Source organism: Macrotis lagotis, chromosome 1 (assembly GCF_037893015.1).
Source record: "Macrotis lagotis isolate mMagLag1 chromosome 1, bilby.v1.9.chrom.fasta, whole genome shotgun sequence".
NCBI lineage: Eukaryota > Metazoa > Chordata > Mammalia > Peramelemorphia > Peramelidae > Macrotis > Macrotis lagotis.
The window spans coordinates 728,626,357-728,644,370 of NC_133658.1; the positions used below are offsets into that span (position 1 = coordinate 728,626,357).

General features: G+C 39.1%; 1 protein-coding gene across 3 annotated transcripts in view; it reads right to left on the minus strand.

The window, feature by feature from the left end:
- The window catches only part of USPL1 (ubiquitin specific peptidase like 1), a 50,960-nt gene extending 36,227 nt beyond the window's left edge, over window positions 1–14,733 (minus strand). The window contains exons 1-4 of one of the 3 annotated variants that reach the window (XM_074216111.1): window positions 14,674–14,733; window positions 12,542–12,715; window positions 11,913–12,041; window positions 10,005–10,659 (exon numbers count right to left, since the gene is read on the minus strand). In XM_074216111.1, the coding sequence (XP_074072212.1) occupies window positions 10,005–10,659; window positions 11,913–12,041; window positions 12,542–12,640 (883 nt within the window). In that variant the 5' untranslated portion in view covers window positions 12,641–12,715; window positions 14,674–14,733. Of the gene's footprint in view, window positions 1–10,004; window positions 10,660–11,912; window positions 12,042–12,541; window positions 14,427–14,673 lie in introns of those variants that run through there. The other 2 variants (XM_074216110.1, XM_074216112.1) reach the window with 2 other exon arrangements.
- Between the last annotated feature and the right edge of the window lie 3,281 nt (window positions 14,734–18,014).

Consider the following 18,014-nt stretch of genomic DNA (forward strand, 5'->3'; position numbering starts at 1 on the left):
GAATTACAGTCTAGATTGTATCAAGACAAGAGTTATTTAAGAAAAAGAGAGGTCCTGAGGGGGCTGGGATGGATTATTCTGAGGATGCAATCCCCTATTGTAAAGAGGAAAAAATAGGTGGAGTTTGATATTTCTAGTAACTGGGGTATGTTAGGAATATGATGTCTGAGGCAGCTAGGTGGGCACAGTGGATAGAGTACTGGCCATGGAGTCAGGAAGACCTGACTTCAAATTCAGCCTCAGATACTTAATAATTACCTAGCTGTGTGATCCTTGGCAAGTCTCTGATAAATGATGTTTGTCCCTCGTTCTCAAATAAAACTACAACATCAGGAAGGTGATGTCATGACAAGAACATGAATTAGATTTGAATGAGGGGGTGCTATGCTAAGTCACCAGTCTTACTTTCTTCTCCAGAGCCATCTGGGTCCAGTGGCCAGATATGGAGCAGGACAACTGGAAAAAACCCTGGCTGGGAGCAATCAGGTTAAGTGACTTACCCTAGGTCACACAGTTAATAAGTGACAAGGGTCTGAAGTTAGATTCAAATAAACATGGAAGAAAGGGTAAAGGGGAACAGGTAGCAGATGAACTTCACTGTTAAAAATATATAAAAGAAGAGTTGAAAATACAGTTTGATGTCTTGGTTAGTTAACTGCTTCTCTTATTTTCTGCTAAAATAAATAGCTCTCCAGGAGGTCTGAGGGAAGGAATTTATGGGGAAATATGAGTGATGTAAAAATTAAAGTATCAAAGCTTTTTTTAAAATTCATATCAACCAAATTTCACTTTTTAAAAATATTACTAGAGTGGTAACTTGGGGGAAACCATGATATAGCAAAATAGACTTTTACCAAGGCTTCTGGCAAAGTCTTTTGTGGAAAAGAATGTGGGAGCTAAATGAAAGTATAAGATTAATCCTTACCCTAAGGCTTTCCTTTTTTTTTTGGCAAGGCAATGGGGTTAAATGACTTGCCCAAGGTCACACAGCTAGGTAGTAATTATTAAATGTGTGAGGCTGGATTTGTACTCAGGTCCTCCTGACTCCAGGGCCAGTGCTCTATTCACTGCACCATCTAGCTGCCCCCCTCCCTCAAGGCTTTCAATTCTATCTAGACTTAGGGTAAGGAAAAATCACCGTACCATTCTAATTCCTATGTTCCCTGACGGTTGCCTCTGTCCTTGACCTCCTCCCAACTGTTTAACATTCTTGATCACTTTCTTTAAATAAAATAACTAAGAACTCAAAAATTCTCAAAACTTTGCTTTAGATGACCTTGCTTATTTTGCTTAAGTTAGAGATAACCACTTGACTTTAGAAGCAGCTAGGGGGCATAGTGGATAGAACAAATGGCCTGCCTGGAATCAAGAAAACCTGAGTTCATATTTGACCTCAGACAATTACTTATGTGATCTTGAGCAAATTACTTAATCATTTCCTCCCTCAGCTTCTTAGCCTTAAAATGGGTATTATATTGGACTAATGGTGCCCCTCCCACTATTATCATGAGGATCAAATGAAATGTGTAAAGTTATTTGTTCCCTTCAGGGAAACCTGAAAGGATTTGCATGAACTGATGCTGAGCAAGATGAGCAGAACCAGAAGAACATCATACACCATAACGGCAACATGGGGGTGATGATCAAACTTAATGGACTTGCTCATTCCATCAGTACCTCGATCAGGCACAATTTTGGAGTAGTTGCATTGGAGAATACTATCTGCATCCAGAGAAAGAAGTGTGGAGCTTGAACAAAGACCAAAGACTATTACTTTTAATTAAAAAAAAAAACAGTATCTTATGTAATTTTGTTATCTCTTATACTTTATTTTTCTTCCTTAAGATATGATTTCTCTCTCATCATATTCAACTTAGATCAATGTATACCATGGAAACAATGTAAAGACTAACAGGCTGCCTTCTGTGGGGGGTGGGGAGAGGGAAACAAGATTAAGGGGAAAATTGTAAAATTCAAAATGAATAAAATCTTTCTTTTATAAAAAAGAGTTATTTGTTCCCTCTCTTGAACTCCATGGTTCAATCAAATTGACCTGATTGAGTGTTCCTCATATATTATACTCCACTTCTCATCTCCATGCCTTTTCACTGTATATACGCCTAGGACATAGTCTCTCCTAATAGAATCAGTACCGGGCACATTAGCGGCATTTCAGAAATACTTGTTTTCTTTCCTTCCTATTTCTGAAGAGGGTACCATCAATATAATACCCCAGGTTTGTATCCTTTGTATTTCTCTAGACTTCTCCTTTTTCCCTCAGCTGCCCACTCAACTGCCACATCTTTCCTTTTCTAACTCCGTAACATCTCGCCAGCATCCATGTCTTCCACAGCATTCCCACAGTCACTACCATATAGAGCTTTAGTTGATTCTTGTTATCCTTCACCTGGACTGAGGGAATGGCTTACCAATTGATCTCCCTGCTTCAAATCTCCTCTACTTTATATATACAAATGTCAAAAGCAATTTTCTCCTAAGATCTGACCAGGTCACTCCCCTAATCAAACTCCAGTGGTCTCTATTTATCTAGGATAAAATACCAACAGCTTTGGCCTTTAAAGTTCTTTATGATCCCAACCTATCTTTTCAATCTCATTTTATATATATTATTCCCTCTCTTAAACTCCACGGTCCAGTCAAACTGCCCTTCTGATTGTTGCTCAGACACCACATTGCCTCTTCAAGACTTTGCATTGCTTATCCCCAAGCCTGGAAGGCATTCCCTCCTAATTACCTCTTAAATTCCTCTCTTCCTTTATGATGCAGCTCAAACAACCTTTTCTATAAAGTCTTTCTGATTCCTTGTAGTCCTTCATCATTATTTTGTATTTAATCACAAAATGTGTCTCCCTTGAAAGAATATAAACTTGAGAGCAAGAAGTTTCATTTTTCATTTTCAGATTTCCAAAATCTAGTACAAAACAGATTCTTAATAAATGTCCATACCATACTCCAAGATACATGATTTAGATATAAAGGGTGATACCATAAATTAGGGAAACATGGAATAAATTACTAGTCACATTTATGGATAAGGGAAGACTCAAACTAGATGGAAAGCATTACAAGGGTAAAACAAAGAATTCTGATTATATTAAATTAAAAAGGTTTTGCAAAAACAATATCAATGCAGCCAAGATTACAAGAAGAAGAAAAACAAAAAGGGGATGGCTAAGGTGGCACAGTGGATAGAGCACGGGCCCTGGAGTCAGGAGTACCTGAGTTCAAATCCCACCTCAGACACTTAATTACCTAGCTATATATGGCCTTGGGCAAGCCAATTAACCCCATTTGCCTTGCAAAAACATGAAGAAAAAAAAAGCTAAAGAAAAATTTTATAGCAAAATGTTTCTGATAAAGGTTTCATTTTCCAAATATATAGAGAATGATTGAAATTTATAAGACATTCTCAATTCATAAATGATCAAATGATATAAACAGGCGGTTTTCATATGAAGAAATCAAAGCTTGGGGTGGCTAGATGGCACAGTGGATAGAGCACCGACCGTGGAGTCAGGAGTACCTGAGTTCAAATCCAGCCTCAGACACTTAATCCCTAGCTGTGTGGCCTTAAGCAAGCCACTTAAAGAAATCAAAGCTATCTACAATCATGAAAAAATCTAAATCACTACCAACAGAGAAAGGCAAATTAAAACAACTCTGAGGTACCACCTCACAGCTATCAGATTGGCTAAAATGGCAAAAATGGAAAATGATGAATTTTGGAGGCGATGGGGGAAAATTACACTACTACACCGTGAACTGATCCAACCATTCTGGAGAGCAATTTAAGACTTTGTCCAAAGGACAACAAATCTATGCATAACTTTTGATCCAGCAATATCACTACTAGATCTATATTCCAAAGAGATTTAAAAAAAATAGGAAAAGGACCTATACATACAACAATATTTATAACATCTCTTTTTTGGTGGCAAAGAATCTGAAATTGAGGGAATATTCAGCAATTGGGGAAAGGCTGAAAAAATTGTAACGTATGATGGTAATGAAATACTATTAAGCTTTATAAGAAATGATGACAAGAATGCTTTCAGAAAAAACTGAAAACACTTTCATGAACTGATACAAAATGAAGTGAGCAGAACCAGGAGAACACTGTCCACAGTACCAATAATGCTCCACAGTACCAGTAATGCTGTATTATGATCAACTGTGAATGAGTTCTCAGTGATATAGTAATCCAAAGACAATCTATAGGACTCATGATGAAAAATGCTAACAGAGGAAGAATTGATGGAGTATGAATGCAGATTGAAGCATCCTATTTTTTTCCAGTAGGGTTTTTTCTATGTTCTCTTTCACAACTTGACTACTATGGAAATGTTTTGCATGATTGATATGTATCATCTATATCAAATTGCTTACTATATCAAAGTACATACTATAACAAATTACTTATTCCTGAAAGGAGGAGGGGAAAAGAGAGAAAATTTGGAATTCAAAAAAATGTTTTTAAAAAAGAACATTAAAAAATTGTTTTTAAATATAATTGGGAAAAAATATGTTATTTTTAAAAATTGTTTGTTGATTGAAATAGTTGGTTTTAAACTTTTCCTCTCTCAAGTCCCTCTATACTACACCCTGACTTCACCTCCTACTTCACAAAGAAAATGGAGGTCATCTCTTGGAGAGTCTCTTCTCTACAGCTTCCCTTTGCTCTCTACTTTGTCCAGTCTGAGGAAGAGGACTCCTCTTCCCTCTTAAGAGCACAGGTCTGGAGATGTAAGGGATACTAGTTTGCCAATTCCCCTTCATTTTACAAAGGACAAAACTGAGGTTCCAGGACATTCAGTGACTTGTGGGATCCTCAGACTCCAGAGTCAATCAATCCTCTTTTCTAATCTCTGCCTATTTGTGCTATGACCTTTATCCTTTCTTATCCCCTTCCAGGAGCTTCCTCTCTTCTGTTTCATTCCCCTCCCCTCCCCATGTCTATCACACATGCATACTTTCACTATCTTTCTATAAAATGACTCCCTTTTGTGCTGTCTATAAAACACCACTAAGATCATTCCCATGCTTTAAAAAAAACACATCCCTCGACTCTACTATTCTCTCTTGTAATCATCCTTCATTTCTGTTCCCTCTTGCTGCCAATTCCTATAAAGACAAACTACCTCCATCTGCTCTTCTCACTTACCAACCCTCTGCAATTTGGCTTATTTTACCATTCAAATCACTGATAAACTCAATGGTCTTTCTTCAGTCATCATCTTGACAGGTGACTCGACCTAGATTTCTTTTCCCCTAAGTTTTCATGACACTGCTTTCTCCTACAGCAGCTCCTTATCAATCTCCAGTGGTGGACTACTATCCATTTCTTACCCTTTAAATAAATATGTGCTCTTTAAGTCATTGTCCTAGGTTCGTTCTCTCTCTCTCTCTCTCTCTCTCTCTCTCTCTCATACTTCTCTATTCTATTCTTTTCTATGCAGAAAACTTCTCAATCTATATAGCTAGCACTAATGTCCTACATTATTGCTGTTCAGTCACTTTCAGTTCAAAATTCTTCATGATTTCTTGTGGAGTTTTCTTGACAAAGACACTAGAGTAGTTTGCCATTTCCCTCTCCTGCATATCTTGCAGCTGATGAAACTGAGGCAAACAGGATTAAATAACTTGTCCAGGGTCACACAGCTATTAAGTTCTCTGTGGCTGGATTTGAACTGCCCTCTAATGTCTTAATACTCTATTATCAACGGCTTACTGTACTTTTACCACCTGGATGCCCATAGACAAAATGCCAACTCTTCTTCTTTCCCCTGAAACTTACCCCTTCTCTAAACTTTCTGATTCCTACTACCTATCACCCTGAATCATCTATGACTGTTTCTCTCTTTCTTATCCGATTATATCCAATCAATCACTAAATCCTGACCATTCGATTTCCAAATCTTTCCTAACCCTCTATCCATTCACACTGTGACCACTCTGGTTCAAGCTCTCATCATCATTCCAGAACTATCAAAACTACTTCCTCATTGATCTCTTTGCCTCCTCCAATCCATCCTCTATACCAAAGGTTATAAAGGGAGGTCCAGAGACTTGGGGGTTCCTGAGATCCTTTTTCAGAAGTACATGAGACCCAAATTATTTTCAAATACTAATATAGTTTTCATTTTGAGTATATTAAATATCAAGAAACAGAAGTAAAAATGGGGTGGGGTAGAAACCCTGCAATAATTAAAGAATGTAAAGTTTGAGAACCACTGCTCTATATCTTAGGTAAAATACCTGATTTTGTCAATTCCATACGTTTATATTAAAAAACCTTCAACAGCAATTGTCTCTATGACAAATAATGAATACCTAAGAAAGATTCATGAATGAACTGTGAACAAGTGCAAACTATTTAGGAAAGTCATTTGGAATTATGCAAGAAAAGTCATCAAACTGTTCATACTCTTTGATGCAGCAGGGAAAAGGTTCACTATATAATTAAAATATGCAGATTGGCACATTTTTGTAATTAAAAATACAAAGTGGTAAAAGTGGGTTTCCCATCAATTAAGAAACTTAAATTGTGGCATGAGTGTCATGTAATAGTATTGTACCATAAGAAATAAGGAATATAAGGAATTCAGAGAAAAGGAGACTTGATGCAGACTACAATGAGCAAAACCAATAAAACATTATACAAAATCACAATAATAATAATAATAATATAAACAAAAAGCATTAAACTAAAGCCAAAGGATAAATAAATTATCGTCTCCTTTCTGTGTACTTGATACAAGCTGTTCTCAATACCTAAAATGAATTTCCTCTTTACCAGAACCAGAAATTTAATTTAATTCTCTCATGTCTCCCACTCTGGGCTGTCTGCAGAAGATTAGCTCCATTCATGCTTTCTTTCACCTTCTGGTGCCCTTCTCACTAACTGCACCTCTTCACTAGCTGCCATGCCACTATGGGAATCCCCCCATTTCACATCCTCATTCCCCTTCCAGTTCTTGAACCATAACCAAAACAGCTGTCATCACTCCTGGTAAGGATGTGTCAATCTCACTATCCCTATAACTTTCTAAACCAAAGCCCCTTTTGTTTTCCTGGATACCACTTCATTATATGTTTTGCTCCTTCCTATTAGAATGTAAGATCCTTTTTACTTTTTTAAAGCACAAAGCCAGGCACAAAGAGCTTAATAACTGTACTTTTCTTTCATTCATCTTTGCTTTTTCAGAACCCTTATCTTTAAGACTTAGATCTTAGGGATCCCCTCTTGAAGACTTCCCTGTTCCCATAAGCTATGTGTTTTTTTCCTCTCCTCAAATGATTATGCATTTATTTAGCTAATTACGCTATATTCCCTGACTATACCACCCCCCCCTTCTAGGAGGGCTGTTTCATTTTTGCCTTTTTATATACAGCATCTGCTCTGCACAAAATAAGCCCTTAAAATGAACTTTGTTAACTTGTACAAGTCTCTCCTGAAATCATTCTATCCAACTTTAACAGCCTATCCAGAGAACGGAGGCAGTTATTTACAAATTATTTTTTCAGGTTATTTCAAGTTATTCTCCCTTTCTTCTCAAGGAGTTCTGCACCTGGCTCCTAACAAGTGCTCTCAATCCTAACTGCTGTCCTTATACTAGAGCTGCAGGGAGGTTTGCTGGTCTAAGTTCACAAAGGCTCATTTCCTTGATGTTGAAGAATAACTTTTGTGAAATATGTAAACTATAAAACACATTGTTTCTAGATATTTCAACTACATGTTGCAACTCCCAAAATATTCCTTTCTTGAGGACAGACTTGTCTAAGCTAAAAGGAAAGAAATGTGGACTAGGATATAGGCAGTCAACCTCAGCTTCAGAAAGATTTCAGTGTTGCCCTTGTTGTCCTTGATATATTCTAGTTGTGTGATTCTGGGAAAATCACTCATCTTTTAGTGTCTAAGGCAACTGTATAAGATTATAATGTGCAGAACAAGTGCTAAATTGTATTGCTAGTAGGAGATTTCACAAGAGCTCCCTATATCAATGTGGCCCCTTAAGCACCCCAAACCTGAGGAAAACAGGATGCATGAACAAAAAAGCAACTAGCCTTGATCTGGTAAGAACACCTAGAGTACTACTTCATTTATTTCTAGATGACATGGATATTGAGAGGTTAGAAAGCTATGGCATGTAACAACTGAATGTAACTGGACACAACCTGAATATAAAACTTCTGGAAGTAAAGAAGAGAAAGAAAAGTTGTCTTCGAGTAATTAGAAAAGGAATCAGTCTGCCTAGCTCAAGAAGACAGAACTAGTTCCAATGTATGAAAAGTCAAAGGGACCCAGATTTTAGTTTAACATCAAGAAAAACTTCCATTTGGGAACTGTTTTTATTTTTAGGACTACCTAAAATAAAGTAGTAAGTTCCTTCTTATTGGAAGGAGCATCCTAAAATGCTGAACTTTATCAGGAATGTTTGAGTACAGTCTAAACTAGATCATTAAAATCCCTTCCAATTTTTAAGATTTTATAGAAATAAGCAGAACTTTTCCAGAACAGATATTACAAGATTACAATGCTTCTGCTTCTATGACAGTTTATAAATGAAATTTCCAGGAAAATGTCAAAGGAACTACCTTCATGAGAAATAAGGACGTTGAGGGATTTGTCCTGGAGAATTTCAAAGAATGTGCTATACACATTTCCTGCTAAGGCACTTGGCATGCCTCTTTATACTACTTCTTGTTGCAAAAGACTTAACAGTGACTAGACAAACAGAAGGAAAAAGACACAAAGAAAATCAAGTGTCAAAGGGAAATCAAAGTCTGTGTAAAGAGTTTGATGAAAGAAAGAATGTAGTTGTAAAGAAAAAAATTCAGTCCCAGAATAATTATGCAATAGGTGTGACATTATTTCCATGAAGAAGGCAGAAACTATACCTTATGACAGAGCTATCATTTACACTCAAGGAAACAAAGAAAACAGAACAGGGCTAGAGTAAAAATTAGGAATATTGTTACTCTACCCAGCAGCCAAACCTTTTGAAAGAGCAGCTACCACCCACTCTCAAAGAAAGGAGTATAAAGGCTCTTAAAAATTGCAATTTTAATAACAATTTCAAATAATGTCAATCAGGAAGAAATAAGGGAAGAATTTAAAGAAATCAGCTGACCAGGAAGGGAAGCTCAATGATGAACTCAAGATTTTTAAAAGGTAAGCATTCTGGTATAGAGGAAAGAATAATGAATCCTGAACTTCTGGAGTCAGAAGACTATCTTTGCCACTTATTAACCATATGAACACTGATGAGTCACAACTTCTACAAACTTTAACTTACTTGGATAAAATGCCAAGAATACTTGCCCTATCTGTTTCCTATGATACTTGTGAGGAAAACATTTACTGAAATACCATATAAATTTCAATTATTATCACCAAAAACAGAGGAAGGACATATAACTGAGGATAAATACAAAAAAAAGCTAAGAATAGTGAAAACTGGTTCAGGATAAACAAAACCTTGTAACAAAAAGGGTTTTAAAAATATTTAAAATACGGGGCAGCTAGGTGGCACAGTGGATAAAGCACCGGTCCTGGAGTCAGGAGTACTTGGGTTCAAATCCAGTCTCAGACACTTAATAATTACCTAGTCATGTGGCCTTGGGCAAGCCACTTAATCCCATTTGCCTTGCAAAAACCTAAAAAAAAAAATTAAAATATGAAAATGAAAGGGGAAAAAATGGGACCAGTGACTAGGAAAGATACTATATATTGAAATAAGACAAAAAGTTAGAATCACTCAATTCCTACTTTTTCTTCTATCTCTATCACCAAGAAAAACAGACCTTAACCTTCAAAGGACAAATATTGTAAAAAAAAGGGAACTGATGTTCATAAAAAAGGGTCTACTGGTGTTAAAAGAGTGGTAACTGGGATGCTTACTCTTCTCCAAAGTCTTGAGCTAGTATTAATATTCTGATAATTTAAAAACTAACAAAAAAAAAAAACAATACAAGTTACTAACCTTTAGCTCCATTCAAATGATGAGTAGTCAAAAGCAAATTCGCTTGATTATACTTTGTATACAACTGTTGGAACATAGATTCTTCTTTAGGATATAGTTCAGTCACAGCTTTCTTTAATCCTTCCAAGTGCACTAAAGCTGAGAGAATACAGTCTAACCAACAAAGAGCATATGCGTTTCTCCACTGAAGACATTCAGGTTCAGTAAACAACTGGCATCTATCCTCCAGCAGGATCCCTAACTTAGTCACATCAGCTTCAGGTTTTGGAGCACTCTCAGTCTGAGAGCCAACAATCAAAGGATGATCTTCAGTGGTCTGGCCTGCAATTTCAGCTTCCAAAACCTCACTCTGCTGCAAAGACTCAGATGCCCTGCTTGGATTCTGCTGCCAGTCTTGTAACACAAAAGGTAAATCTGATGAAGTTCTATACAAATTATATCCATCAGGTCTGTGAGCAAGCTCACCATTCACAGTATGCTCACTGTCGAACAAAGTGTTGCTGCCATCTTCCTTTGAATTTGGTTCCAAAGATGTAGCAACACTGCTGCTTTCTAAGATCTTCCTCTTTGACTGTTTATGGGGAGGCTGATAATTTTCCAAATCAACAGAAACCATAATGTTATCTAATGACTTATAGCCCAATGGATAGATGCACTAAGAGGGAAAGGAGAATCAAAAAGGTTAAAAATTGCAAAGCAAACAATTGCATAGCTTAACAGTCTTAATGATAGGCTTATTCAGGAATACGAAGAAAAACCACATTTAGATAATATAATGACATTGCAATCAACAGTTTTAATTTAAAAAAAAAACCCTTATATCATGGTGTTATACTCTTGGGGGACAGGGAGAATTAAAAAAAAAAAACTAAACAAATCTGAAGACCAAAGGAGAAGAAAATGATTACAAGAAGAAAATGAAGAGTAAATCTCTGATTTCTTCAGTATAAATGAAGAATTCATCCTCCCTATCATGGATTCTTTTCTAGGCTTTACCTTTTATCAGAGATACTAACTATACTTAAGTAGTCTATTTATCTCATTCTTGTTATATAACCAGATTATTTCCTTTTCTGATCATACATACCTTCAATAATGTCTTTTACACAATTTCTGGAGCACAAATTAACTGGTTTTATGCTATGGCTGATCCATACCCTCAACAGCTGTTTTTTTTTCCATTGCCTTTCAAGAAATTCTGCTTATTTTCTACCTTGAAGGTGAATAATTGTTTGATTTAACATGTCCTTATCAATTTCCATGGTGTATTAATACAATTTCAACAAAATACAAATAAAATTATTCCAAATAATTCCACAGCAAAGACTTAATTGCTTTTAAAATGTGTGGTATATAGCCAACAAAAAATTTATTATGATTCAAAGTAAAATTAAAATAGAATGGAAAAACTGTAATACGTTTGCAAAAATAAAGAGATTATTTTTCTCTTCTATATATTTATATATTTATATCTTGGGAGTTCTCTTTTACCCAGTTTACTAGTAGAGTGGAATTAACAGTATGAGCATTACAGTATATAAAAATCATTTGACAGAAAAGATTTTATGGGGTTTTTTCCCCTTCGATGGGGGAAATATTGTTTTTCCCCCCCTTCAATGGGGGAAACAATTGTTCATGACTTGGTGAATTACACAGAAATAAATTACTGTAATACACTCATGTATGTTTTTGAAGGTCATTCAAAAACTTAAGGATTACTATCAAAATTACTAAAATTACAAAAGTTATTTCATTTGTATCTTAATATTCCAGTAAGTATTACATCTGGATACAGTAGGCCTTAATAATGTTGACTAATTACTAGAAAAGTTCAAAAAATGTAGATTATCTACTGTTTCCAAATACAAGAGTGCTACTTCAACAAAATTCTAAAAAATAAATCATTACCTGTGGATCTTCACACAAAGATATGGATTCTTGAAAACTGATTCGATAAGATTTTAAAATTCTGATCTTTCCCTTCTCTCTACAGGCTGGACAGTACCCATCTGATGTAACTTTAGTTGAATCACACTTCTGAGAAAGAAATAAAACAATGTAAAATGCATATATTCCTGTTCAGTATCAAAGAAAGAAATGGAAATACTACATTTGAAAATCTTTCCAATTCTAAAACTAACAGTTACACTAGTAATAGTTTTTAAACATGATAAATAAAAGAAATGCATATAAGTATTTAAAATTTAATTTGCTGGTTAAAAAAGAATATTGTAATTTTTAAAGGTTTTTATATTAAAACTACATCATTTTGATTTGCAAAGAAAAAGTGATAAACAATGAACAAATTCCATGATTTTTAAAGTAAATAGTAAGTTCTGTGAGACTAAACACTTTATAATGTTAATAAAACAGAGGTAAATATACAAAAATAATCTTTCGCCATTGCCATAAGATTTCCGTGGAAAATATGATTTATATAAAAATGTTATTTGGTAAAAATAAAAACCAAATTAATTAATGGATCAAAAACAGAAGAAAAAACAACTTTGCACAGAGTGAAAAACAAGGTCACTGACTTTTCCCAAATACCCCACCATGTGGAGTGAAGATATCCCTATACCAGTGTCTTGTCCAATCACTGGCAAACCATTTCCAATCTTCTGGGAATCCATCATTCCGAGTCATTGGCTAATTTATGTAACTTGTCAATATGTCCTTAGTCAATATCACTAAGGATTTTTCAATGAACCCTGGAAAAAAAGAAGTCAACAGGCAGTTAAGTCAAAATCCAATTTACTTTTAGAAAAGCCATTTTTATTTTAGAAAAAGGTCGTGTTAAATATAATTTGAAAATTAAGTAATACCTTGAGATAAAATCTGTGAAATTATTATCCAAATCACAATTTGAAGAAAAAATTGTATTGAAACTGACACATATCTCTTACATTCCCATGTCGCATTAATTATATAAATTTTTTTCTTGTGAGAATGGGGCAAGTTCTTTTCTGTTGCCCCACAGGCTTATTTCTAAAAACATACATCTTGTATAGTACTTAACCTAAAAAGAGCTTTATCATTTAGCAAAAAAAGCAAACTAGAGAATGGAATTTGAAGATAGGCATGGTTTAATACTACTAACAAACTGAAATGAGTATCCTGTAACTATGCTGGAAAAAAAGTTTTAAAATTCTCCTTTAACTGTTTTCAATTTTTGGATGGGGAGGAATATATAGAGCACCTGTTCATCCTAAGAATTCCTCTGGCTTAATAGTATTACTTTTCTGAGACAGGAATGAGATATTTAAGTTTGTTTTTAATGTTGTTAAGTAATCTACATAAATTATGAGAAACATATATATAAACACATATATATATATAAATAATACAAATTTTTATGCATGCAATATGCCAGGGAACACTAAGAAATGTCCTTAGCAATTCTCAAACTCTGAAAAGTACTATTCCGGTGGTATCCTCAAAATTTCTTAGGTAGAAAAGATTTCAGAGGTATTAGTGCCAAAATAATTCATTGTTAAAGTGAAATTCAACCGTATCTTTGACATAATATTTGACACTTGAGGAAATTATTTTGCCTTTAATCACAGTCTTAATGGCACCTTCTCTATTCATTTCTCTCAATACTAGACAAGTAGGATCAGTTCAATTTACTTCCTATGTTTCTATATAAATGCTCATACCCTAAACTTATCGAGAAAAATTAAAATTTCTGAAAGGTATCTAAATTGACTTAAAAATTCACAAAAGTCATTTAATTCCTTTTTTTTGCAAGACATTGGGGTTGAGTGGCTTGCCCAAGGTCACACAGCTAGGTAATTAAAGTGTCTGTGGCCAAATTTGAATTCAGACCCTCCTGAATCCAGGGCTCTATCCACTGAGCCACCTAGCTGCCCTGCCTTAGTCATTGATTTTTTTTTAGGTTTTTTTCAAGACAATGGGGGTTACGTGGCTTGCCCAAGGCCACCCAGCTAAGGTAATTATTAAGTGTCTGAGAGGGGATTTGAGCCCAGGTACTCCTGACTCCAGGGCCGGTGTTTTTTCCACTGCACCACCTGGCCGCCCTCTTAAGTCATTCATTCTTAAGGAAAATGGTCCTCTGTCAATCTTGAAAGAATGCCAGTTTATCAGCTAAATCTACACAGTGATCTTTTTATTTTTCTTGAAGATCCTCCTCCCCCCCTAAGGTTAATAATGGACTGAATTATTAAAAGCCAATCTTGAACATCCTGAAACGCAGACCCTGAGCACCTCAGGACCGTTAGGACTAGTACTTCTCAAACTTTAAGGGCACACCCTCGGGAAAGCTGGTCAGGCAGCAATCAGGCGGTTTCTCTAAGTGTAAAAGAGCCCAGGCTGCAGGAAGGGCTGCATCACTCGATGCAAAGCGAGCGAATGGACCAAAGAGGCCGAGCCCCAGCTCCAGGCAGTGCCCCCCACTCCCGCGAGGCACGCGCTGTCATGCCAGGTGCCCCGGGCACGGGGGACGATTCTGCTCCGGGCATCAGGCCCGCACGGGCCCCCCCGGATGCGCCCACGGGGGCCCCGGGGGAGGGCCCCGACTCTGGTTTCTCTTCAGGAGTGACCTCTCGGGTCGGCGCCGGCCCGGTCCCACCTGCGGCTCCCTCACCCGCGCGCCACCGGCCGCCCCGCTCCCGCCGAGCCGCGCCACGCCGCCCTGCGGCCCGCTCACCTCATCTCCGCGGCCTCCGCGTGCGCACCGGGCCCATCCCCGCGCCGGCGCCGGCCCGGCCTCCAGCTCACGCCTCGCGCGGCCTCCCCGGACGTTCGATTCACGTTGTATAGCCCCGGGCCGCCCCTCCTCCGGGAGCGGAGCGCCTTCCTGCGCGTGTCGCCTCGGAATGGCTCCGCCGCGCTCGCGGCGTCTCTGGTTCCGGCCGCGGCCGGGCCGGCCGCAGGGGGGGCGGGGCCGAGGCGCGGAGCGATGGCCGCAGCACTTCCGGCAGGGCGGGGCGGCGGCCGGCGCCGTGCGTGGGCGGCCCGGCTACGAGACGGTCACGTGGCTGGAATCCGCTGGAAAGAACGCCGGTGCGGCGAGGGGGGAGGGGAGAAGCTGCCGCGTCCGCGGCGGAGGGATCAAGTAGTCCTTGTTCAGGCCCGCGAGCTTCTTCTTCGCGGCGACCCTCGCCCCCGCCCCGCCCCCGGGGCCGCGACGGAGCGGGTGTCCGGGTCTCCCGTAGGCGTCCAGCCCGGGCTCGGCTCGCTCCCCCGAGGCGGGCCGCCGCTGGACACCTGTGTGTGCCCTGCGGCTCCTGGCAGCCCCCCCCCCCCGCGTCCTTCCCAGAGTCCCTTGCGGCGGCCCCGAAGCCCGGCTCCGGGCCTGCCTGCGGCCCGGCCTCGCGCGTGGCCCCGGCGCTGGCGCGGCTGAGCGAGTCTGCGGAGCGGCCCGGCCCGGCCTGGCCTGCCCGCCCGGCGCAGCTGAGCGAGCCTGCGGAGCGGCTCGGCCCGGCCTGCCCGCCCGGCGCGGCTGAGCGAGCCTGCGGAGCGGCCCGGCCCGGCCCGGGCTGGCCGCCCGGCGCGGCTGAACGAGCCTGCGGAGCGGCCCGGCCCGGCCCGGGCTGGCCGCCCGGCGCGGCTGAACGAGCCTGCGGAGCGACCCGGCCCGGCCTGGCCGCCCGGCGCGGCTGAGCGACCTTGCTTGCCGCTTAAGTTTTTCCCAAAACGAGTTTTTGTTCGGTGCCCGCGACTTCCGGTGGCGCCGCTCTTCTGACCGGGACTCTTGGCCGTTTCCCTGTGGCCGACCCCCGTCAGTCTGCCGAGGCCCGCGGCCTCTTCCCGCAATATTGCATCTAAATGCACATTAATATTCAGGAAACCAGACCGCGTCGGAGTGGAGAGCCCTCACTCTCATTTCCAATTTATCTTCTTTATATAGCTTGATGACACGCGGTGGCCCAGGCCTGTGTGACTCTGGGCCTGCAAAGCAACGATAGGAACTGCCCGATGACTGATGAATCAAAGTATTTGGAAAGGGAATTCACTGAGAAGTCGGGATTACTTGCTATCTTGGGAAGCAAGGGAAGAGGGGTTCAGAATTTAAAAATCTTAAAAAAATGAATGTTGCAAATGATTCTTACAGGTAATTGGGGGGGGGAGAAATTCTTGATTTAGAGGGAAAAGGTTACCACCTACTTTGCCTATTCAGTTAAGAAAAAGGGGAAAGAGGACTGTTAAATTTTTTTTAACATTCTTTTTAGTAAAAATACCTCTGGAGGGGCGGCTAGGTGGTGCAGTGGATAGAGCACCGGCCCGGGAGTCAGGAGTGCCTGAATTCAAATCCGGAATAAGAAACAATCTGGAAGTTATTTTCTCTCCCCAAAACTAAAACTGGTTAGCTTTTCTTTACCCTCTGGTAAATTAGATTTCCGTATAATAAAATCACAAGTGCTTTTCCCCACCACTCCTTAAGGAACTAACTAAATCTTGCGGTGTTTTCTAAACATCCTAACATGTTTTCTTGAAGCTAATAGAGCCTAATAGAGGCTAAATTAAGAATACCTGTACTGGGTGGAAATATATTGTACATAAATTGACAATTTCATTCATATGGGAATCTCTTCTGAGATCATTGATGATGAATTAGATCTGTTTTGAAGGACTTGACACACTTTTAAGTGCCTACCTATTGGAGATAAGACCAGGACTCACCATGAATTTCAGTGCACCACCAAGAGTCCTGCTTCTGCTCTATCATCTGATAATTTTTTTTTTACCATGGTCCCATTTGGAAGGGCAACAAAATGATCTTTTTATTCAATAGAAACTAAAACAATTCACTGAAATGCAGTAGAAGTCTTGTTGACTTGCCTTTTCTTGTCTGTTAAATATTTGTTAACACATACTATATGCCAAGTATGGTACTAAGCAGGAGAGTAGAAATAATACTCTCAGGGAAACAAGTATATAAATGAATTTAAAAGAATTAGAAGGCTTACCAGTACTGTGATATGAGCACTTTAAAAAAAGGCTTTCTCTGATGGACCTCTTTTTTTTCTAATGAGAAAGACAGTTAACATAGAAGATTTTAGTTGTTAGTAATGCATCTTCTTTAATGTTAGTTCCATTGATGACACTATATCTCTTTTTAGGACCATTCATCTGGGTCTCTAACTTTAGTGTAAGAACTTTTCTACTTCAATAGTCGTGGCTATAGGAATAATGGGGTTATTTGTAAGGTTGTATCTCCCCAAGGGTGGTTTTCCTTGTACTGATTCTTCAGGGACCAGCAAGAAGCACCGGCCCTGGAGTTCTGGGTTCAAATGTAGTCTCATACACTTAATAATTACCTGTGTGGCCTTGGGCAAGCCACTTAACCCCATTTGCCTTGAAAAAACCTAAAAAAATTGGGATGGAGGACATGAAAGAAGATGGTGGTAGCAATAGTCTGACACACTTGGAACACAAATCTCTCCCTCAGATTTACTTATTTCATTAGCTGTAAAATAAATGCAGGTCAAATATAAAAAATGAGTGCAAATAAATACAAGACAACTACTAAGATGCAGCTTAGTTTGAGAAGGAGGGCACTAGCAGTAGGAAAGCTCAGAGAAGATTTTATGTGATGATTGTGCTTCTTTGAGGCAGTGAAAGGAAGAGTGTCTATTCCAGGAATGGTAGATGGCCAATGGAAGGGCTTGGAGATTACATCTTTAAACTATTCCTTCAGTTTACCTTTAGTTCAAATTTAGAATTCAGTTGTTTGACTCTGATCTGCATAATTCGTACCCTAATTCCTATTCTAACCTAAACCAGGTTGAATTGTTTTAAGATACTTATGCCATCCTACATTGTCTGTACTTTTGCAACCAAGTATTTTTCAAGGAACATATCCTTTTAACCAACAAAATTATTGTATCCACACCACATCTGAATAAACTTCATTGGCCAAGCACTTTTAATATTTCTGATATGCCATAATACCAAAGTTCACCAGGAGAGGCTGCTGTATTAGAAACAATCTCTTCCCTCTAAATGTTTTGTTATCTTGGACCTTGAATATATCCTGAGTCACTT